General features: G+C 36.9%; 1 protein-coding gene across 1 annotated transcript in view; it reads right to left on the bottom strand.

Moving 5' to 3' along the window:
* The window catches only part of CCDC178 (coiled-coil domain containing 178), a 387,324-nt gene that overhangs the window by 28,073 nt on the left and 334,253 nt on the right, over positions 1-24,998 (bottom strand). The window contains exon 21 of the mRNA XM_055558994.1: positions 16,890-17,023. Within this exon, the coding sequence (XP_055414969.1) occupies positions 16,890-17,023 (134 nt within the window). The remainder of the gene's footprint in view (positions 1-16,889; positions 17,024-24,998) is intronic.

Here is a 24,998-nt window from a genome sequence, read left to right as displayed (position 1 = left end):
CACATGATTAAAATTATGTGAATTAATTTCCAAATATTGGGGGCATTTTTCCTGTATCTTTTAAGGATTGACTTCTAATAATTTCATTATGATAGGTCAACACTTTGTACACTGTTTCAATCCTTTTAAATTTATTAATACTTGTTCTATGACACAGTATATCAGCATATAGTCTAAATATGAAATATTCCTTTGTACTTTAAAACAATGCATATTCCAGCTCTTGTTGAATGGATTATTTTATAAATGTCAAATTGGTCAAGTTGGTTGGCAGCATTGTTCGATTTTTCCAAATCATTACTGATTTTCTATCTGTATGGTCTATCAATTCCCAAGAGAGGAGCATTGAAATTAACTATGGTTAGGCATCTTTTTATGTCTAAGTTTTTTCTTGAATATTTGCCTTTTGCATTTGAAATTTTCTTATTAGATCTACATACCCATTTATGATTTTTATATATGCTTGATTCTTCCTCTTAATGAAATGTCCTTCTTGACACCTGGTAATATTTCTAGTTGTGAAGTTTAATTTATCTAATATTACTGTAGCCTCTCCAATTGCATTATGTTTGGTGTTGCACTGCTTGTGTTTTTCCATGCTTATCTTTTAACCTATCAGTGACTTCATATTTAAAGTGTATCATTTGCAGATAATTACATTTGAGTTTTGTATCTTTCCTTAATGTGATGCATCTGTTTTTAATTTTTTTAGTCCATTTATATTTAATATAAATTTAATATGTTAGATTTAGGTGTATAGACTTGTCATTTTTACTGGATAGAGAATTGGATTCATTTTTTTTTTTCTTTCACCAGTTTAAATGTATTCTCCCATGTCTTCTGGTCTCCACTGTTTCTGATCAGATGTTAGAGGTAATTTTTACATCTCCTTTTATTTGTCTACTCTTAGATTTTATCTGTATCATTAGTTTTATTTTTAGTTTTTAGACACTGACTACAATGTACCTAGGTATGACTTTTATGCACTTATCTTTTGTGGGGTGGTTCTTTGAGTTTATTTGGCTCTGGAATTCATGTTTTTTCAAAAAATGACATTATTATTATACTTTTTTATAGTTCAAGTGCACCCCCAACTGGTGTTAAACTAACACCATGAGAGAAATACCTAAGAAGTACCTGCTGAAATTTTAGAACTTGGTCAAGAGTTATTTACTGAATGTTCAATACATTCTTAGAATATCACATCTAAATTACTCAGTCTGTTATTTGCAGCCTTATTTAAGACCCTATTTTCTCTCTTATCTTTCATTATCTTCCTCTCGGATGATCTCAGTAACAGACACAGATAATTACCACAGTATGATGGTTAAGAGTACATACTCTGTAGGCAAACAGTGTGGGTTTCAATCCTGTCTCTCCTATCAGCTGTTGTGATCATGGGCAAAAGATATAACTTCTACATGCTTCAGTTTTCTCTTTCATAAAATGGAGAGACTATGATTCAGTACAGTTCATTCACTCAGTCATGTCTGATTCTTTGCGACTCCATGGACTGCAGCACACCAGGCCTCCATGTCCATCACCAACTCCTGGAATTTGTTCAAACTCATGTCCATTGAGTCGGTGATGCCATCCAACCATCTCATCCTCTGTCATCCATTTCTTCTCTAGCCTTCAGCCTTGCCCAGCATCAGGGTCTCTTCAAATGAGTCAGTTCTTTGCATCAGGTGGCCAGGTATTGGAGTTTCATCTACAGGATCAGTCCTTCCAATGAATATTCAGGACTGATTTCCTTTAGGATGGAATGGATGGATATCCTTGCAGTCCAAGTGACTCGCAAGATTCTTCTCCAACACCACAGTTCAAAAGCATCAATTATTCAGTGCTCAACTTTCTTTATAGTCCAACTCTCACATCCATACATGACTACTGGAAAAACCATAGCTTTGACTACTTTGCCTTTGTTGGCAAAGTAATGTCTCTGCTTCTTAATATGCTGTCTAGGTTGGTCATAACTATTCTTCCAAGGAGCAAACGTCTTTTAATTTCATGGCTTCAGTCACCATCTGCAGTGATTTTGGAGCCCAGGAAAATATAGTCTGTCACTGTTTCCACTGTTTCCCATTTATTTGTCATGAAGAGATGGGACCAGATGCCATGATCTTAATTTTCTGAATGGTGAGTTTAAATCAGCTTTTTCACTTCCTCTTTCACTTTCATCAGGAGGCTCTTTAGTTCTTCTTCTTTCCATCATATGAGTGGTATCATCTGCACATCTGAAGTTATTGATATTTCTCCCAGCAATCTTGATTTCAGCTTGTGCTTCCTCCAGTCCAGCATTTCTCCTGATGTACTCTGCATATAAGTTAAATAAGCAGGGTGACAATATACAGCCTTGACGTACTCCTTTCTGAATTTGGAAACAATCTATTGTTCCATGTCCAGTTCTAACTGTTGCTTCTTGACCTGCATACAGATTTCTCAGGAGGCAGGTCAGGTGGTCTGGTAGTCCCATCTCTTGAAGAATTTTCCACTGTTTGTTGTAATCCACACAGTCAAAGATTTTTGGCATAGTCAATAAAGCAGAAATAGCTATTTTTCTGGAACACTCTTTCTTTTTTGATAATCCAACAGATGTTGGCAATTTGATCTCTGGTTCCTCTGCCTTTTCCAAATCCATCTTGAACATCTGGAAGTTCACCATTCATGTACTGTTGATGCCTGGCTTGGAGAATTTTGAGCTACACTTTGCTAGCATGTGAGATGAGTGAAATTGTGTGGTAGTTTGAGCATTCTTTGGCATTGCCTTTCTTCGGGATTGGAATGAAAATTGACCTTTTCCAGTCCAGTGGCCCCTGCTGAGTTTTCCAAATTTGCTGGCATATTTGAGTGCAGCACTTTCACAACATCATCCACAGCATCATCTATTAGGATTTGAAATAGCTCAACTGGGATTCCACTAGCTTTGTTCGTAGTGATGCTTTCTAAGGCCCACTTGACTTCACATTTCAGAATGTCTGGCACTAGGTTAGTGATCACACCATTGCAGTTATCTGGGTGATGAAAATCTTTTTTTGTATAGTTCTTCTGTGTATTCTTGTCACCTCTTCTTAATATCTTCTGCTTCTGTTAGTTCCATACCATTTCCATCCTTTATTGTGCCCATCTTTGCATGAAATGTTCCCTTGGTATCTTTAATTTTCTTGAAGAGATCTCTAGTCCTTCCCATTCTATCGTTTTCCTCTATTTCTTTGCACTGATCACTGAGGAAGGCTTTCTTATCTCTCCTTGCTATTCTTTGGAACTCTGCATTCAAATGGGTATATCTTCCCTTTTCTCCTTTGCCCTTCATGTCTCGTCTTTTCTCAGCTATTTGTAAGGCCTTCTCAGACAACCATTTTGCCTTTTTGCATTTCTTTTTCTTGGGTATGGTCTTGATCCCTACCTCCTGTACAATGTCATGAACCTCTGTCCATAGTTCATCAGGCACTCTGTCAATCAGATCTAGTCCCTTAAATCTATTTGTCACTTCCACTGTATAATCATAAGGGATTTAATTTAGGTCATACCTGAATGGTCTAGTGGTTTTCCCTACTTTCTTCAATTTAAGTCTGAATTTGGCAATAAGGAGTTCATGATCTGAGCCACAGTCAGCTCCTGGTCTTGTTTTTGCTGACTGTATAGAGCTTCTCCATCTTTGGCTGTAAAGAATATAATCAATCTGATTTTGGTGTTGACCATCTGGTGATGTCCATGTGTAGAGTCTTCTCTTGTGTTGTTGGAAGAGGGTGTTTGCTATGACCAGTGCATTCTCTTGGCGAAACTCTATTAGCCTTTGACCTGTTTTGTTTTGTAGTTCAAGGCCAAATCTTCCTGTTACTCCAGGTATCTCTACTTCCTACTTTTGCATTCCAGTCCCCTATAATGGAAAGGATATCTTTTTTGGGTGTTCGTTCTAGAAGGTCTTGTAAGTCTTCACAGAGCCATTCAGCTTCAGCTTCTTCAGCATTACTGGTCAGGGCATAGACTTGGATTACTGTGATATTGAATGGTTTGCCTTGGAAACGAACAGAGATCATTGTGCCATTTTTGAGATTGCATGCAAGTACTGTGTTTCAGACTCTTTTGTTGACTATGATGGCTACTCCATTTCTTCTAAGGGATTCTTGCCCACAGTAGTAGATATAATGGTCATCTGAGTTAAATTCACCCATTCCAGTCCATTTTAGTTCGCTGATTCCTAAAATGTTGATGTTCACTCTTGCCATCTCCTGTTTGACCACTTCTGATTTGCCTTGATTCATGGACCTAACATTCCAGGTTCCTATGCAATATTGCTCTAAAGCATTGGACTTTACTTCAATTACCAGTCACATCCACAATTGGGTGTTGTTTTTCTTTGGTCCATCTCTTCATTCTTTCTGGAGTTATTTCTCCTTTGATCTCCAGTAGCATATTGGACACCTACCGACCTGGGGAGTTGATCTTTCAGTGTCCTATCTTCTTGCCTTTGCATACTGTTCATGGGGTTCTCAAGGCAAGAATACTGAAGTGGTTTGCTATTCCCTTCTCCAGTGGACCACGTTTTGTCAGAACTCTCCACCATGACATGTCCATTTGGGTGGTCCTACACATCATGGCTCATAGTTTCACTGAGTTAGACAGGGCCGTGGTTCATGTGATCAGATTGGTTAGTTTTCTGTGACTGTGGTTTTCAGTCTGTCTGCCCTCTGATAGAGAAGGATAAGAGGCTTATGGAAGTTTCCTGATCTGAGAGACTGACTGAGGGGGAAACTGGGTTGTTCTGATTGGCGGGGCCATTCTCAGTAAATCTTTAACCCAATTTTCTGTTGATGGGCAAGGTTGTGTTCCCTCCCTGTTGTTTGACCTGAGACTATGGTGGAGGTAATGAAGATAATGGTGACCTCCTTCAAAAGGTCCCATGCATGCAGGGCTGCATTCAGTGCCCCCAACCATGCAGCAGGCCACTGCTGACCCACGCCTCCGTCGGAGACTATTGGACTCTCATGGGCAAGTCTGGGTCAGTCTCTTAAGGGGTCACTGTTTCTTTCTCCTGGTTCCTGGTTTGCACAAGTTTTAGTTTGTGCCCTCCAAGAATCTGTTTCCCAGTCTTGTGTAAATTTTATTGGCTTTATGGTGGGTTTAATGGACACCTCCTCCAAGAGGGCTTATGCCATACCCATGTCTACTGCACTCAGAGCCCCTGCCCCTGCAGCAGTCCACTGCTGACCTGTACCTCCGCAGGAGACACTCAAACAGAATTCTGGCTCAGTCTCTGTGGGGTCTCTAGGTCCTGGTGTGCACAAGGTTTGTTTGAGCACTCTGAGCGTCTCTGGAAGGTATGGGGTTCATCCAAAAGTTACAAAAATTAAATGCTGGAGAGTATGTGCAGGAAAAGGAAGCCTCCTACACAGTTGGTGGGGTTGTAAGTTGGTGCAGTCACTATGAAGAACAATATGGAGGTTCCTTAAAAAACTAAAAATGTAGATGGCATATGATCCAGTGATCCCAGTCCTGGGTATATATCTGGAGAAAATATAATTCAAAAACATACATGCACCCCAATGTTCACAGCAGCACTATCTACAGTAGCCAAAACATGGAAGCAACTTAATTATCCACTGACAGTTGAATGGATAGAGAAGATGTGGTACGTATGCACAATGGAATATCACTTGGCCATTACAAAGAATGCAATAATGCCATTTGTAGCAATATGGATGGACCTAGAGATTATCATAAGTGAAGCATGTTAAAGATTGATATCATATGATATCACTTATATGTGGAATCTAAAAAAATGACACAAATGAACTTATTAACAAAAACAGCAGTAGACTCACAGACAAAGAAAAGAAACTTGTGCTTACCAAAGGGGAAAGAGCAGGGTGGGTTAAATTGAGAGCTTGGGATTAAAATATACATGCTACTCTATATAGAATAGTTAGCCACAAGGACCCACTGTATAGCACAGGCAACTATACTCAATATTATATAATAATCTATAATGGGAAAGAATCTAAAAAGGAATACATATATATATATATATATATATATATATATATATATATACACACACACATACATATGTATATATAACTGAATCACCTTGCTGTGTACCTGAAATTAACTCAACATTGTAAACCAACTATATTTCAATAAAAATTAGAAAAAAAACAAAAAATATAAAAGTATACTTTGAATATAGAAAGAAAGCAAAAAAATCCACCCCAAAAGTAGGGGTATAGAAGAAGTCAATTCATAAGTTCTTTTTCACCTACAGTTTTCTAGCTTTGAATTGATTTCTGGCAACAGGCATTTATTTCTTAACTACAGTAAGCCTTGGATGAAGGTGGAATGCTGATTTTACATTTAACAGAAGATACTGGTTAAAATGTATTAATAGTTCATTATCTGAATGTTTTAATTTAGAATATTTATTAATTCTCTTTTTAGTTTATGTGTTTATGCATACTTTAATGATTGAGGCAAGAATCATTAAAGGATGTGAAGTCAACCAAGAATTTCTTTTGATACATTACATGTCTAGATGTGTTGTGTACCTATCTGTAGCAATATTTTCTCGAATTCCTGCGTTTGGAATGATGTCAGACATGGGGTTGCAAGTTCTGAAGGTGGAAAGACTAGAAAGTATAACTGTTTCTGTGATGAATTGATTTTGGCAAATTTTGGTATTAATTTGTTGCATTTTTGGAATCACCTTACAGCAGTATCAGGGACAAAAAAGAAGAAAGTGCGTTAAAGTTGTAAATTGCTGACTGTGTACAGAGCATGTTGCATACACCATCTCGTCCAGTTCTCACAGCCTCCCTTGGGCATATGCTGTTTATACGTTTTTCACATCTCAGGTGATACCACCAAACGAGCAAACAACTCACCGACCCACCTACCCTAAAACAAACTCTGACATTCAAGCAATTAAGTCGATATTTCCAGTTCAACACGGAGAGAGAGATTCAACAAATAAAAATGGTTACCCTTTAAACTATTTTGAGCTATTATTTACACAAGTAATAAGTCAAAATGCAGTGCTAAAATGCACTGTTTCAGTACCTCTCCTGTCATTTCATATGCCCTTTACCTATTTTAATTTTTTGTTAGTACACAGTTTCACTATAACTTTAACCTGTTTACTGTCTTGTTTTCCCCATTAAAATGTAAGTTCATAAGGATAAGAAATTTTATCTGTTTTTGCTATTATTGTATCTTTGTTAATGAAAATATTTTTAGTTTTTGGTAGTCAAACTTAACAATATTTTTCTCAGTGCTTCTCTTCCATCATTTAAGAAGGCCTCTTTTTTTTTTTTTTTTTTAGGAAATAACTTTTTGTTTTATATTAGAGCATAGGTGATTACCAGTGTTGTGTTAGTTCCAGGTGTACAGCAACGTGGTTCAGTTATACATAAACATGTATCTATTTTCAAATTCTTTTCTCATTTAGGTTGTTACATACTATTGAGCAAAGATCCTTGTGTACACAGTAGGCCCTTGTTGGTTATCCACTGAAACATAGCAGTGTGTACATGCCATATCCAAACTCCCTAACTAACCCTTCCCCTCCATAACCATACATTTGTTCTCTAGAGAAGAAGGCCTTTGTTGCTTCAATACTACTCAGTAGCCTGTATTTTAAAAAAGATATACTATAAAATTTCTAATGCTTATTCTAAAATTTATATAAACATATATTTCATGTTTATATAATGCACTATTTTACTTTATCCCTCAATTATTTATCTATTTTACTTTATCCCTCAGGTATTTACTTTCATCCCTCAGATAGCTGAGAGGTGAATAATCCACCCTCATCTTATACAATTTGAAATCCTACTTTTATTACATTCTAAATTTCTAATAATCCTGGGGCATTCCTGGATGCTCTATTTCAGGGCATAGCCTCAGGCTTGCTGCCTGTTTTGTAAATGAAATTTTATTGGAACACAGTTCCATCTATTCATATACTATCTTCTAAGGCTTCTTTCCTACTACAAGGATTGAGTAATTGCAACAAAGACTGAATGTCCTGCAAAGCTTATAATATTTACTAACTGATCCTTGAAAGAAAAAGTTTACCAATTGCTCTTCTGTTTTATAGAGCTTTTGATCTACTTCTAAATCAATGTTATGCTGTTTAATTCAATTGATACAGCTTTTTAAAAATACATGTTGCTATCCAAAGACATAAATTCCTGACTTCAGCAATAATTGCTCTTTAAAAAAAAAAGTCAGAGCTATTTTTGTAGATTTTTATCTTCCAATGGCATTTAGAATCACTTTCTCAAGCTTCACTAAAAAATCTTGTCTTGATTTCGAGTATGACTGTACTGAATTTACAGATTTTTCAAATGTGAAATTTTCTTTTAAAATTGGCATTTTCCCAATATGTATAATATTCTTACCCATGAAAATAATACGTATTTAATTTTTTAGTTAGGTCTTTGCTTATATCTTTTCAGGATTGCTTAGACGCTTTCTCTAACAGGTTTAAGCAAACTTTTTGTTAGGGCTTCCCATGTGTATCAGTGGTGAGACTCCACCTGCTAATGTAGGAGACACCAGAGACGTGGATTTGATCCCTGGGTGGGGAAGATCTCTGGAGAAGGGAATGGCACCCCCCTCCAGTATTCTTGCCTGGGAAATTCCATACAGAGGAGCCTGGCGGGCTACAGTCCACAGGGTTGCAGAGATTCAGACATGACCGAGACCACATTCTTGAGGTGCTTTGCCAGGTTTATTCTTAGGAACACTAAACCTCAGGCTGCCATTTTAAAGAACTGTCTTACTAACTCTAATGCGTTTCTGGTTGATTCTCTTAGATTTTCTAAGAGAAACACCATATTATCAGACCATAATGATAGTTTTGACCTTTTCCCACACAGTGTACCTCCTATTTTTCTTGACTTACTACTAACGCTTCAGAGCAGTGATGCACAATAATGATGATAGCCAGGAATCATTACTTTTTTCCTGAGTTAAATAAGATGCTTCCAGTAATGTATCGCTTAGTACATTTTACTACGAGAATTTTATTATAAATTCTTTTTGTGACTTTTATTAGAGTAAGTATATGTTGCCTTGATATTAAGTGTTTTCAGCATATATTTAGTAATATAATATTTAAAAATATAAAATATATAATATATCTATTTTAACATGTCGTTAAATTAAATTACAGTAACATAAGGATGAGATGGCTGGATGGCATCACCGACTCGATGGACATGAGTTTGAGTAAACTCCGTGAGTTGGTGATGGACAGGGAGGCCTGGCGTGCTGCGATTCATGGGGTCACAAAGAGTCGGACATGACTGAGCGACTGAACTGAACTGAACTGAACATGAGGGCAGGAGGAGAAGGGGACAACAGAGGATCAGATGGTTGGATGGCATCACCAATTCAATGGACATGGGTTTGGGTGGACTCTGAGAGTTGGTGACGGACAGGGAGGCCTGGCGTGCTGTGCGGTTCATGGGGTCGCAAAGAGTCGGACACGATTGAGTGACTGAACTGAACTGAACTCATTTTCTAAAGTTGAATTTCTCTGTAGTTGAACCAAAACTTACAGGTTTTGTTATGTGAAACCGTCATTTTCTTTTGATTTTATAAAGTTCAAGGAAATGTGCTAGTATTGTCTATTGTGACCGCAAATCTTTTAAGTTTTCTCTGGCTTTCAGTCAGTTCTTACATTATATATTCTGAACTTATTTTGTCATGTGCATTATGTTCATTGTTGTGTGCCTTAATAAGTTATATTTATATTCTATCAATGTGAAACATCCATGTTTTAGTGTTCTAATTCTTTTTGCTTTTAAGTCTCTCTCTCTCTTTTTAAATTATGTTTATGTGCTCAGTCCTCTCCAACTCTTTGTGACTCCATAGACAGTAGCATGCCAGGTTCCTCTGTCTATGGAATTTTTAGGCAAAGATACTGGAGTGGGTTGCCATTTCCTTCTCAAGGGGATCTTCCAAACCTAGGAAATGAACCCTTGTGTCTTATGTCTCTGGCATTAGTAGGCAGATTCTTTATCATTAGCACCACCTGGGAAGCTCCTATTTAAATTAGAACTTCATATTTTTTTTTTCTAAGCTCTTCATTCCATTTCTATTTGTCTGAAGTACATAACTTCTAAATGAGATGGATTTTGCTTTTACGACCACTCTGTAAACCTGTTACTTTAAACTGTGTAATGAAATCATTTAGCTATTATGGTTACTAATATGTTTGGGCTTATTTTGTTCATTATTATATTCTGTCTTCTTTCATGCATTTTGAATTATTCAACCTTTTACGACACTTTGTTTCTCTAGTAGTTTGTGAGGGACAAATCACAAATCTCATTTCTAGAACTTCTAGTAGATAGTCTTACTACTGGCAACTATATTTTAATATCTTCTACTCCTATCTAGAGTTAATCAGTAAAGATTAGCAATTTAATGTTATTCCTCAATCATATCTCTAAATGAATTTATTTTAAAAATCCAAATTTCTATAATTTCTTTTTCTTTAAAGAGATCACATAGCTTCAGAGATTTTCTTTTATATCACATTATTAAGTAATTTTAGATTTCTACCCTGTGGTTTTTTTTTTTTTTCCTGACTTCTTTTCATTGGTACAGTTCTTTTTCAGAAACAGGAAATTGGGCTGTCCCTATATGTATTGTGTGTGTTTTTGTGTGTGCATTCATGAATGTGTGTATGTGAAATGATTAAACATCTTACTTTCGTGCCATCAAAATGTCTGGCAAAGCACCTCAAGAATGCTTCTTTTATTAACTACACAACTGTAGGCACTAAGAGCTGAAAAAGAACCTGTGAGGTTATCACAGTCAGTCTTAATAAACTAGTGCATTTAATAATAAATTCACTCAGTAAAGATTTTTGAGTACTTACTATGTTTTGAGAATTATAGTCGGTGCCAGAATATGCTTTCCAACTGAGAAGGCTGACATTCTAGTGGGTAGAGATATGGACACACAAACAGATGTTGTGTAAGGGGGTCAGGAGAGTATTCCAGGAGGAGCCCTGGGAGGAGGTGCTCTCTGGCTGCCTCTTAGAACATTTGCTTTCTCTCTACCACTGCAGGAACTTCTGCTTGAGTATCAGCAGCACATGTTTGGACAGCATCACTTGTTAGAAAAATGTATTCCTACTGGGCCCAAACCCATCTTCCAGACTCTGCCACCATTGGTCCAGATGTTGTCCTCTGGAGCTCTTCAACATATTCACGCATAGACCTTCATTTAGCGGTCATTTAGATGTTTGCCATGCTGAAGTCTTCTATACTTAATGCATTCTAAATTTTACTTCTTTCTCATCTCTCTTAAATTGGTATTGGCAGGTGGATTCTAGTGCCACCTGGGAAGCCCCCTTTTAAATGAGAACGTCTTATTCTTTTTTTGAAGCTCTTCATTCTGTTTCTGTCTGTCTGAAGAACATATCTTCTAAATAAGATGGATTTTGCTTCTATGACCAATCTGTAAACATGTTAAACTGTGTAATTGATTCACTCTCAAATGAATCAATATGACCTGTAAACTAAACTTTCCAAACCTGTATAAAATATTGCAGAAGTACTCAACTTTTGAAAAAGAGCAATGAGAATTATTATATCCTGTAACTAAACGAAACACCTGTGCTTTATAGCCTAAGAGCACATCACCATTGGTGTAGCTAGATCACATTCTCTCACTTAAATGATGAGTCTACGATGAATCTTTTTTTCCAAATAAGTTACCAAAGAGATATAAAATATCACAGCATTGTTGTTGCTGCTTGGTCATTAAGTGGTGTCTGACTCTTTGTGACCCCACGGAGTGTAGCACGCCAGGCTTGCTACAATATGTTAGTGTGATCACAACATTAAATACATTAAAAGTAAAAAGAGAAAAATAATGATGTTAAAATGAAATCGCAGTACTTACTTTATATGGGCTTATATGTGATGTTAGGACTGTATACTGCATATGGTCGGAGTTAAGATGTCTTACTTGCTGGCTAGAGCTGAATTATGGCATTGGCTCTAAATTTGTAGTAGCTTGCTTTGGCTCATATTAAAATTGTGGTAAACTAAAATCCCTATATGCACATTGATATAAGTGGCTTCGATGTTAAATATGCAGATTCCTCATTCCAGATATAGTTCATTTTATCAGTTCCTGCTTGATCATGTAATTCAAAAGCTTATCAGACCACCTGGGTTTCTGCCATCTGCAAGAGCTGCCAATTATGCATTTTGAAGGTCTTGCAAGGAACTGCTCCAAGCTCAAGGATGAAACAAAGTTGCCCTTTTCTGTTCAACAGGTATTTTGAATTACTATTCCTCAGTATCAGTTACACATACAATTTACTTTTCAGAAGGTTCATCAGATGATTTTCTTGTCAAATAGTTCACTAATGCTTATGGCATGATTACAATACTACTTTCAAAATATAAAATATTAGAGTGCCCAACATGGATATGCTACTAAATCATAAAAACAGAGAGCAAAGGCATCTGGTCTGTTAAGCAATTTTTAGCCATGTTGAGTCAAACTGTAGAGACTGACTCACTCTGCAAATATATCCAATCACTCTACCATGTGTTTCTTTTACTTTTATTTTCTAGTTAATTTTTATTGAAGTATAGTTGATTTACAATGTCATGTCTTTCTTTTTAAAAACTGGATATAGTAAGTGAAAAAGGCTTTCTAGGTGGCTCAGTGGTAAAGAATCCACCTGTCAATGCAGGAGATATGCGTTCAATCCCTGGGTTGGGAAGATCCCCTGGAGTAGGAAATGTCAACCAACTCTGGTATTCTTGCCTGGATAAGCCCACGGATAGAGAAGCCTGGTGGGCTGCAGTCCTTGGGGTCTCACAGTCAGACACGACTCAGCAACTGAGCGCATCTAATAGGTGAAAATGGGCATGGAATACTTTCAGTCCCCTTGGTGGCCTTGCTACCATACACCCTTAAAAATGGAACAAGAATTGAGCTAATTTCACTGATGGTGCAAAGCCCCAAGGGAATTTAGAAGCCTCTAGGAAGGAGGGCTTACCAACAGGTAGGAAGCATTAGCTGCTGAATATATCACTGTGTTATGGTGCTGTGCACAGAGTACAGTAGGAGATCAATGAAGGTCTAAATTAATTCATCTGGAAGAGGAAGGAGGGGGAAGAACTCGGGAAGGATTTTGCAAAGGAGATGTTTGATTTGAATCAGGTGTTTTTTAACAGGAACGGTAAGAAAGAGTATTACAGAAAAAGGAGTAGAAGAAGGAATAAATAGAAGGTGTCCTGATTAGTAGGAATTTTGGAGTGGCTAAAATTGACTGAAGGAAATTGTGTGGAGATGGAGGAAGCTGGGAAGGTTAGCAGGAGCTGGGGACTGTGTACCATGTTGAGGGGTTTGGACTTGAATTTTCCAGAGGACTGCACATGTTTCTATAGGTTTATGGCAAGATCATGGAAATGACATTTTCAAATTTTGATTAAAAGCCAAACTTGAGATTTTCTAAATGAAAGGTATCTCAGGTAGATAAGAAGAGAATCCACTATGTTATGCTCCTCAAGTTCCCCACATACAACCCAGTCTTGCTGCTGTATCTCTAGGTATTGAGTAATTGAGTTTTCCTCCTGACATGGTCCTATCATTTCTGTCCTTTCACTTCAGCTGGGATGTAACAGGCATAAAGATAAGTAATTTAAAATCAAGTTTGGTAAAGAAACTATTGGTGAATTTCTAATGCAAATTAGAATAAGGACTATTGAAGATTATGGATTTAGAATTCATTTTACCCATATTCAAATAATTTCTATTGACATTATCAGAGAAGGCAATGGCACCCCACTCCAGTACTCTTGCCTGGAAAATCCCATGGACGGAGAATCCTGGTGGGCTGCAGTCCATGGGGTCGCTAGGAGTCAGACACGACTGAGCGACTTCACTTTCACTTTTTACTTTCATGCATTGGAGAAGGAAATGGCAACCCACTCCAGTGTTCTTGCCTGGAGAATCCCAGGGACGGGGGAGCCTGCTGCGCTGCCGTCTCTGGGATCGCACAGAGTCGGACACGACTGAAGCGACTTAGCAGCAGCAGCAGCATTGACATTATCAATATTTCAAAATATACCATAATGCAAATTTATCACTGGTAAGACTTTTGAGAATGTTTACATTTGGGCAGAAATACACGATTTTTAAAAGACAATAATTAGAACATGCAGATCACCTTTGAATGTTTAAAAGAATGTTTATACTCAAATTCGCATATGAATTTCTATTAAACCTACACATTTTAAGCACAACCTAGATGTCCATCAGCAGATGAATGGATAAGAAAGCTATGGTACATATACACAATGGAGTATTATTCAGCCATTAAAAAGAATACATTTGAATCAGTTCTAATGAGGTGGATGAAACTGGAGCCTATTATACAGAGTGAAGTAAGCCAGAAAGAAAAACACCAATACAGTATACTAACGCATATATATGGAATTTAGAAAGATGGTAACAATAACCCTGTGTACAAGACAGCAAAAGAGACACTGATGTATAGAACAGTCTTATGGACTCTGTGGGAGAGGGAGAGGGTGGGAAGATTTGGGAGAATGGCATTGAAACATGTAAAATATCATGTATGAAACGAGTTGCCAGTCCAGGTTCGATGCACGATACTGGATGCTTGGGGCTAGTGCACTGGGACGACCCAGAGGGATGGAATGGGGAGGGAGGAGGGAGGAGGGTTCGGGATGGGGAACACATGTATACCTGTGGCGGATTCATTTTGATATTTGGCAAAACTAATACAGTTATGTAAAGTTTAAAAATAAAATAAAATTAAAAAAAAAAAAAGCACTGCCTTTCCAAAAATTTAAATTTCTCCAATTATTTAAAATCTTTGTTGTAATCTATTATCAATAGAACTCTTATATAAAGTATATAAATAAAGCATATATATAAAGTACATATATTTGTTAAAGTACATATATTCTTTTTATGGACTTCCCTGGTGGAGGTCAGTCCAGGGTGTTCTTTGGAAGGACTGATGCTAAAGCTGAAACTCCAATGATTTGGTCACCTCATGCGAAGAGTTGGCTCATTGGAAAAGACTCTGATGCTGGGAGGGATTGGGGGCAGGAGGAGAAGGGGACGATAGAGGATGAGATGGCTGGATGGCATCACTGACTCGATGGACGTGAGTTTGAGTGAATTCTGGAGTTGGTGATGGACAGGGAGGCCTGGTGTGCTGCGATTCATGGGGTCACGAAGAGTCAGACATGACTGAGCGACTGAACTGAACTGAACTGAACTGGTGGCTCAGAAGGTAAAGAACTTGCCTGTAGCGCGGGAGATCTGGGTTTGAACCATGGGTTGGGAAGATCTCCTGGCAAAGGGAATGGCTACCCACTCCAGTATTTTTCCCTGGGAAATACTATGAACAGAGGAGCCTGGTGGGCTACAATCCATGGGTTGCAAAGATTTAGACAGACTGAGCAACTGACACTTTTTCAAGTTTCATACTTTATATATGGGGTTGCTGCTGCTGCTGCTGCTAAGTCACTTCAGTCATGGCCGACTCTGTGCACAGCCCACCAGGCTCCTCTGTCCCTGGGATTCTCCAGGCAAGAATACTGGAGTGGGTTGCCATTTCCTTCTCCATTATATATGGGGTATTTGTCTATATATCTATCTATATACTACTCAGAAGGAAACAGCAAAAATAGCCACAAGTAAAAATGAAATTTTGAAATAGCTTTGCAAGAGCTTTGCAACACCCACTTGCTTAATTGCATTAAAAGCATCATGAAATGCACACATAATTAAGATATTTAGAAAAGAATTTTGTTCGGTCAGTTTCAGCATACATTGTTAATACCTTAAGTTAATAAAATCTATGGTTTTTTATGATGTTACTTTTTAGTAGAAGAGGTTCTTTTTATTCTTGATAGAACTGGTGGTGGATGTTTTCTTTTGGAAGATTGTTTTATACACATATTATAACATTTCAAATAGCAAAATATTCATTTGATAAAAATGTGAGTAGTTTTCAAATAATAGTCTTCAAACAGTTAATATGGGCTTCCAAAAGAGATCAGAGTCTTAAAATAAGGACAACTGATCCTCTAGACGTTTCTACAGAGACAAAGAGTAAAATTTCACATGTATCTGGAACCACAGTTATTAATACATTCTCCTCCCCAATTGCTTATTTTTCAAATAAAGTCATCTCCAAATCGGCTTAGGAGGATGAGCCTCTTGCAAAAATAGAAGGGGAAAGAAAACAGTTAGCTAGCATGAGGATGGGTACGTGGACGTGATGTTTACAAGTGACTTTAAATGCAGAAACTATACAGAGAAAGAAAGATTTCTCCTGTGAGGCATTCTCCATCTTTTGGAAATTTAATATAAAAGCAAAGAACCACAGTAGAAGTGTTACCAAGGCAAGCTACACTTGTCCTTCAACAGCTAGCAAGAGGAGGATGAGCCTCTTGCAAAAATAGAAGGGGAAAGAAAACAGTTAAATAGAATAATCACAAGTCTCATTTTCAAAGTAGATTTCACACAAAAGCAACATAAGGCAACTGTTGACAGTGTCTTTTAAACAGCCGAACAGTGTCTGCAATGCCTGAAGATTGGAAAATCTATACGTATATCAAATGTATGTATAAAAATCCATCCTGAGGTCTGTGAGAGAGAAGTTCAATTTCCCTTTTCTCCCAAAGTATGCATGGTGTATATGCTAACTTACTGAATTCATCCTTCATGCAATTCCAGTTTATTAAAGAGGTTAAAAATTTATAAAACTCTGATGGGATATGGTTTTAATGCTTCATCACACTACCCATCATTTGCTTTTCAATCTAGATCAGAATGATCTTTCCCACTTCCCTGCAGTCACCTACCTGCACAACTAATATTTTCTGAATACTCTCTTGAGAGTCTGTCTGGAACTTGGCCAGCCTCATCCGGCTGTAGAAGACCACCAGCTCGAAGTGCTTCTGCCACAACTTGTGTATCCTCCTTTGCAGCTGACAGAACTACAGGGGAGAGGGAGGGGGGCAAAAACACAAGTCAGAGCGGGAGAGGAAATTAATGGCAGTGTTCAAGAAGAATGATGGAGGGAAATATAGAAAGCAGTCAATAGCCCATTCCGCACTGTATGGGCCTGACAGGAATTTCACAGTCTCTTGATTTTTCAGCCCACTCATGTGCATTCATCAGAAACCAGTCACATCTGGCCGCCAGGATGGGGGGTTAATTTTCTCTAAATGCCTCAGCAGTTTTGTTCTAGCTGAAGCAAACTCTGTGACTGCAAAGCTGATGAGTAAAATATTTCTACTTCACCCAGTTTAACTCAAAACCGATAGCCTCGGGACATATTGAACCTTTCTTTAAAAATAATCTTTTGCAGCTTCTTTGAATGGCACATCAGGTCAGGCCAAAGTTTAAAAATGCAACTTGAAGACTTTGATGGACACCGTCGACTTCTTTTTTTCTCCTCATAAAGCCTTACAATGGCTTGGCAATGTGTGCTTTAGAGCATGACAAAACTAAAGAGAATTAACTTAGCCATCAACTGCTAGGGAGAACAATAACAGGGAAGAAATTTCCAGCTAGAATTCCCTATTAATCTACCTCCCTCTGACTATGTGACATAGGAACATCTCACTGCACTCAAATACAGTGGACGTGATGTTTACAAGTGACTTTAAATGCAGAAACTATACAGAGAAAGAAAGATTTCTCCTGTGAGGCATTCTCCATCTTTTGGAAATTTAATATAAAAGCAAAAAACCACAGTAGAAGTGTTACCAAGGCAAGCTACACTTGTCCTTCAACAGCTAGCATAGCTGTACCATACAGAATTGCTATAATTATTTTCAAAAAAATAAGCTTCATAAAAATTAACCCAAAAAAATATTAAAAATATTACTCATAAGTTTCTATAACTGAAAATGCTTTTTTTTTTGGTAATATGAATATCTGTTTATGTTGCTTTCTTTTTAGATGTGTTTTCCAGAACAAAGAAATAAATACCAAAATTTTCATATCAAATATTTCTTCATAAAAGAATTAAAACATCACATAAAATGGCCATTTTATGTTCTATTTATTATTCTGGGTACTGGTTACATTTAAGGGAGGCTAGCAAAACTTCATCAAGCAGTGCCCCTGTAACTTGTGGAGCTTCCTATGTGCATATTTCAATAAAACAGTTTACTTAAAAATCACCATCTTTAAAGTAGCTACATGCTGCTACCTGTGAATTCTTTATCTTTATGATCTTCATTATGCATTGAAAAAAGCCACACATAGGTATCTAGGTAAATCCACAGAAAACAAAGTCTCCATTCTTGGTTAATTGATTCATTTAGGATGAAAAAGTAACCTTGCCTCTAAAGCTATTTTATCTTGGTAAAGGCTGAAATACACTACTTGAGATTAGTTTCTGGGCATTTCAGATAATTTAAGCTATTGAACTAAATGGTAAATCACTTTTTGAAGAGGAAAATCTGTCAATATTAATTTTTCTGTAATATTTCAATATTTATTTAAATAAATACTTCAAGAAGTATTTATTTGCCTTCAGAAGTATTTATTTGCCAAAGTATTTATTTGCCTTCAGAAGGCAAATAAAAGGAAGATGAATTCTAGAAGATTTCCTAAAAGTGAAGGTAAGTTTTTTTTCACAAGTGGACGTTCTTCAATGTGTGGAAGATTTTCCAAGTGGGAGCTTATCAACCATCGTGAACTGGATGACCATGCTTCCCACACCCACATCTTAATGAGGAGAAGCTGCTGTATATAGTAAGTCAACTGTATTCACTCTTCTGTGCTCTAGCTTAAGGTAGCCACAAAGGTCTTAAATTATTACTTTAAGTAGTAACTGAAGCTACTTAAGTAGAGATGTTCTTTAAGTATCAAATAAGAAAGAGCAATATCTCAAAAATCTATAGCTAATAAGCCTCTACAAAAAGATAAACCAGGAAGAGAATAACTGAAGGCGTTCTTAAAGAAGAATCAGAATCCAATAAAGGTCACATATATATGCATACATATGCACATTAAAGACAATATAATGATCAACTGTATCTATATAAATGTATCTATCTATCTATATATATCTATATAAACTATCTATCTATATATATATATCTATATAAACATATCTATCTATATATATCTATATAAACATATCTATCTATCTATAGAAACATATATATATATGGAAAAATATTTAAGACCTGGGAAGGACAGTTGATTAAGAATTGGTCATGATGACACCCTTTTAGGAAAGTGGTTATGATAAAAGCCCAGTTGTAAGATGTCAGCCAACAGTGATCACTCAATAAATACTTACTGATACTAACTCAATAGAGTGAGATGGTAAAATTTTAGTGTCAAAAGTGAAGAAGTGAATAAGATGTTCAGGAACTTACAAAATAATGGAAGAAGAGAAAAAAATAAACCAAGTAAATGCAAGACTCACAAAAATACATAAAGGAAAAATTAAAGAAAGAGAGCTTGGGCTCCAAAATCATTGTGGAGAATGACTGCAGCCATGAAATTAAGAGACACTTACTCCTTGGAAGAAAAGCTATGACAAACCTAGACAGAGTATTGAAAAGATGAGACATTACTTTGCCTAAAAAAGGTCCATATAGTGAAAGCTATGGCTTTTCCTGTAGTCATGTATGGATGTGAGAGTTGGACCACAAAGAAGGCTGAGTGCCACAGAATTGATGCTTTTAACTGTGGTGTTGGAGAACACTCTTGAGAGTCCCTTGGACAGCAAGGGACTCAAACCAGTCAATCCTAAAGGAAATCAGCCCTGAATATTCATTGGAAGGACTGATGCTGAAGCTCCCAATGTTTTGGCCACCTAATGTGAAGAGACGACTCATTGGAAAGGACCCTAATGCTGGGAAAGATTGAATTGGGAGGAGAAGGGGATGACAAAGGATGAGATGGTTGGATGGCATCACTGACTCAGTGGACATGAGGTTGAGCAAACTCCAAGAAATACTGGAGGACAGGGAAGCCTGGCGTGCTGCAGTCCATGGGGTTACAAAGAGTCAGACATGACTGAGCGACTGAACAACAAAAGAAAGAGAGAGAGAGTTAAGCTGTGAGTGGAAAAGTCCTTTAAGTGGATGCAGAATTCAGGTGGGACCAAAGTAACTGAAATGGTTTTTGATCTCATCAACTTCAATTAACCCAGTGTTTTTGGAATGAAACATGCCGATGATTACATTACCGAAGCATAATCATTTCCTGAAATGATGATATGCCTGCCCTCTCATTCAGATTTTAGGGAAGGTGAGGTGGGATGAGGAAGTAAGTGATAGAAGAAACAATAAAGGACAGAGAGGGACACAAACCCACTGGGTGGGAGGTTAGCAAGGGCACTTGCTGTGTACTCAGAAGAAAGAATGGAAAGCCACTGCCAGATGGACTGGCCTACTGATAAGCCCCAAGCAAGGATTTCAAGAATTTTGGAAGAGAATGGAATATTCTTATAAAAGTCTAAGGAGGAGTAATATTAGTGCAGGAAGAGGCATTTTGGGACAAGAACCTCAACTTCGTTGCCCTTGATTTTGTATACGAAAAGAGGAAGTGAGGGATCAACAATGTCAGGAAAGCAGAATCAGGAAACAGCTGTTACGTACTTTGAACCATTTTAAATGGCAAAGAGGAAGAAAGAGTTTTCTGACAACGGTTACTGAGCAGTTCAAATGTGTAGCACATTTAGTAGTCTGCCTCTAATACCTGCTTTGTGAACTCTTTGCTGAGGGAAACTCAAAGTTGGAATTCACTGATACTTCTTTTGAGATAATGATCACTATGTATGTACCTATTTATGGGGAGGAAAACAAGTCAATGTCCATTTTGACATGACATATGGAGATAGAGCTGGTGATTTTGTGTCAATGTGAGCACTGTGTATAATGTACCCTTGTGAGTACTGCATGCAATGTACAATACTCATTTACACATTTGGTAAAATATATCTTCTGATTAAATGTAGGTTCTTGACATTTATTTACACTTTAAAGCTAGATACTCATTGACAGTAAAACAGAATAAATTAATATTGTCTTTTATAAGAACGGGGCTTCCCTGATAGCTCACTTAGTAAAGAATCTGCCTGCAATGCAGGAGACTCCAGTTCGATGCCTCCAGTATTCTGGGCTTCCTGGTTTGAGTCTTATAAGAATGAGAGATTCTTCATTTTCTTGTTTTAATACACTAAATTATATGAATTTTTAAAATCTCTGTTACTTTGTCTGCCTACATAAATTCATGATAGCTGCTGACTCCTATATATCACATAAACCTGGCTTTAGTATTAAATGCTATATTGCATAGATCATACCACACAAATCCTCTAAATGGGTTTAGTGAAGTTGCTCAGTCATGTCCGACTCTTTGTGACCCCATGGACTGTATAGCCTACCAGGCTCCTCCATCCATGGGATTTTCCAGGCAAGAGTGCTGGAGTGGATTGCCATTTCCTTCTCCAGGAGATCTTCCCGACCCAGGAATCGAACTCAGGTCTCCCGCATTCCAGGCAGACGCTTTACTGTCTGAGCCACCAGGGGGTCATGTGCTAAACGGGTTTACATGTGTGTAAAAATACAATATGCTAAGAATAAAGTAACACTATTTGATATTCCAATTACAGGTTTCAAAAAACAAAACAAAACAAAACAAAACAAAAACATTAGGACTAGCCATAATCAAATCAGTACCAAAATATCATCTTATACCATTCTTGTGTTCTTAGCATAGAACCTGTGGTGGATTCGTTTTGATATTTGGCAAAACTAATACAATTATGTAAAGTTTAAAAATAAAATAAAATTAAAAAAAAAAAACAAAAAAAAACCCCAAAATTTCAGAGCACCACCTTTTCAGTTATTTTCTAGGGCTAGTTTTTGTTGATTAGTTGCTAAGTCATATTCAACTCTTTTGTACTCCCATGAACTGTATCCTGCCAGGCTCCTCTGTCCATGGCATTTCTCAGGCAAGAATGCTGCAGTGGGTCAGTGGGTTGCCTTTTCCTTCTCCAGGGCTAGAGTGGAGCATAAAATGGTCTGGTTTACATTATGGTTGACACAAGAATAAAGTAAAGCCTTGCTTTGCCTAGCTCAAAGGGGACAACTGGGATACATTGTAAAAGAGAGTGAAATAGTGTTGAAGGATCTGTTATTTACTGTCAAGGGAAAAAAAGTATTCATAAGTGTGATTTTTAAAATAGGCTCTCAAATTATTTGATAGTTCTTCCCTTTAAGAAATTAAGCCGAATTCTCTTCCTTTTGAGTGTGGGCTGGACTTAGTGACTCTCTTGTACTGAATAGAATATGGTAGAAGATAGAATGCTACTTCCAACACATATGCGCACACACACACACACACACAGAGCTGTGACTTCTGCCCTGGGTTTTTTCTCTCTTTCTCTCAGATCATTTGATCTGGGGGGAGCCAGCTCCCATGTTGTGTGAGCAGCTCTGTGGAAAGACTCACATGGTGAGGAAATGAACAACAGCCCTGTGAGTGATAATGGAAGCAGATTCTCTAGCCTGTTCAGATGACTGCCACTCCAACCAATAACTCGATTGCAATCTTGTGGGAGACCTTGAGCCAAAACCACCCAGCTAAGCACCTCTTCATTCTTGACCCTCAGAAACTTTGTGAGAAAGTGAAGCTATGTTGGTTTAAGCTGTTACGTTTTGGCCCAATTTCTTATGCAAAAGTAGTTAACAATGGGTTCTTAATTCTTCTCTCTTCTTTGCCGAGCAAGGAAATAATTTACCATCTGTATTTTCTGAATGCAAAGTAAAATTGTTGTCCTAATTTGTTGCTTGGTTTAAGACTGAAGTTGATTTATTAGTAATAAGAGGGTGATTAATAAATACTTATCGATTGATGGAATGGTTTGTACCATCTAGGAGCTCATTATTTTAATTGAAGACAGTACAGAGGAACTATGATTTAATAATCCCAGAAATTTAAAAATGATTATCAACAATATTTTCATGTAATACATCAATATATTAAAGGAAAAGAATCATTCCCAAAAGAACTTGATATGAATTAACACTGAACAAAAACAATCAACAATGAAAACATTATTGTGGCAAAATAGGAAGGAACAGAGACAATTTCTTTAACCTGTTAAAGGGTATAAACCAAAGCCTTCCAACAAACAGTTTACTAAATAGAGATACTTTAGAAACAGTCCCAAGAATGCCAAAGAAAAATAAGTAAGGATATCAGGAATCAATACCTTTAAAATGTCATTGGCCAAAGCAATAATGAAAAAAGATAGGTATAAGAGGAAGAATATCTATTCAAGAAACTCTATAAATCAGTAATAGGAGGTAATGAGAGTTTAGGGACATTTTTTTCCTACAAGAGTAGCATTGAAAAAGATCAGTAGCATTAAAAAAATTAGTTATAACCAAATCTGAATTGTAATTTAAAAATTCCGTTCATAATCACAATGTAAAATGCAAGATGGTGGTGGTGGTGTTGCTGGTTTGTGCTGTGCTCAGTTGCGTCAGTCGTGTCCGACTCTTTGCGACCCCATGGACTGTAGCCTGCCAGGCTCCTCTGTCCATTGGATTTCCCAGGCAAGAACACTGGAGTGGTTGCCATTTCTTTCTCCAAAGTGTAAGATACCTAGGTTTTAATCTATTAAAGAATATGTAGAAGTTTATAAAGTAAATTTAAAAACATTTTTGAAAAATATAAAATAAGGATTGAATGAATGGAGATAAAACATGTCCACATATGTGAGGAGAGGATCATGGGCATATCAATTTTTCACAAGTTGTCTATAATCTCATCAGGGTTCGTGGGACTTGACCTGAAGTTCGTATGGATGAACAAAGGACTAGGAACACCAAAGGTGACTGTGAAATAGAATAAGCTCAAATAATTTTCCATGCAGCATATAAAACTTGTCTTAAAGCTGTACTAAGAGCAGTATCAGCACTGGAATGGATAAAAAACAGCTAATCAAAAAAAAAAAAAAAAGAGCTGAACAACAGAAATATTCATATAAAATACAGAAATTCAAAATATGATAAAGATAGCATTTAAGTCAGTGGAGAAAGGATGGCACAATTGATTTTCCCTGTACAAAGATACAACACAAAATTAGATCCTTAACTCTTGATATACACTAAAACAAAAGTGAGACAGATTAAAATGAGAAAAGCTAAACTTTAAGATTTTTGTATGGCAATATGACAGGCTAATTTTATGATTTTTAAGAGGGGAATGATTTTTTTAAACTAAATATTAAAATAATAAATTCTAATGGAAAAAATGACAAATTTAATTACATTCAAATTTTTTAAAAACTTAAAATTTAGAGTAAAAACAAGCCACAGGCTTAGAGATGATATTAATAACACACAGCTGATAAGGATTAATTTCTTTAACAAAGAAAGAACCCTTAGAAATCAATAAAAGAAACAATACAAGCAATCTACCAGAAAAATGAGCAAATAATACAAAAAGGCAACTCACAGAAAAGGAGAGTTATTTGGCCAATAAACATTTGAAAACATATTCAAGCTCCAGCAGAGTCAAACATACTTCACACTCATAAAGTTGGCAATTACTTAAAAAAAAAAAAACAACTGTCCACATCAATCATTGGTAAAGATGTAGGAAAACCTGAAAGTTCATATATTGTTCAAATTTGTTCATAATTTGATACAAAGACTTTATTCATTTTTTGATGCAGACAATTTTTAAAGTCATCATTGGATTTGTTTCAATACTATTGGTTTTATGGCCAAGAGGCCTGTGGGATCTTAGCTCCCCAATCAGGGATCAAACCCACACCCCCTGAGCTGGAAGGTGAAGTCTTAATCATTGGACTGCAAGGGAAGTCCCTTATACAAAGACTTTAAAGAGCAATTTGCCATTACATATTGAAGTTACAGGCATATTTTCCCTTTGATCCAGAAATTGTATTTAATTCTACAAATTCT

This window comes from Bubalus kerabau, chromosome 21 (assembly GCF_029407905.1).
Source record: "Bubalus kerabau isolate K-KA32 ecotype Philippines breed swamp buffalo chromosome 21, PCC_UOA_SB_1v2, whole genome shotgun sequence".
NCBI classification, from domain to species: domain Eukaryota; kingdom Metazoa; phylum Chordata; class Mammalia; order Artiodactyla; family Bovidae; genus Bubalus; species Bubalus kerabau.
The sequence above is the reverse complement of the archived record's forward strand: the minus strand, read 5'-3'. Positions and strand labels throughout refer to the sequence as shown.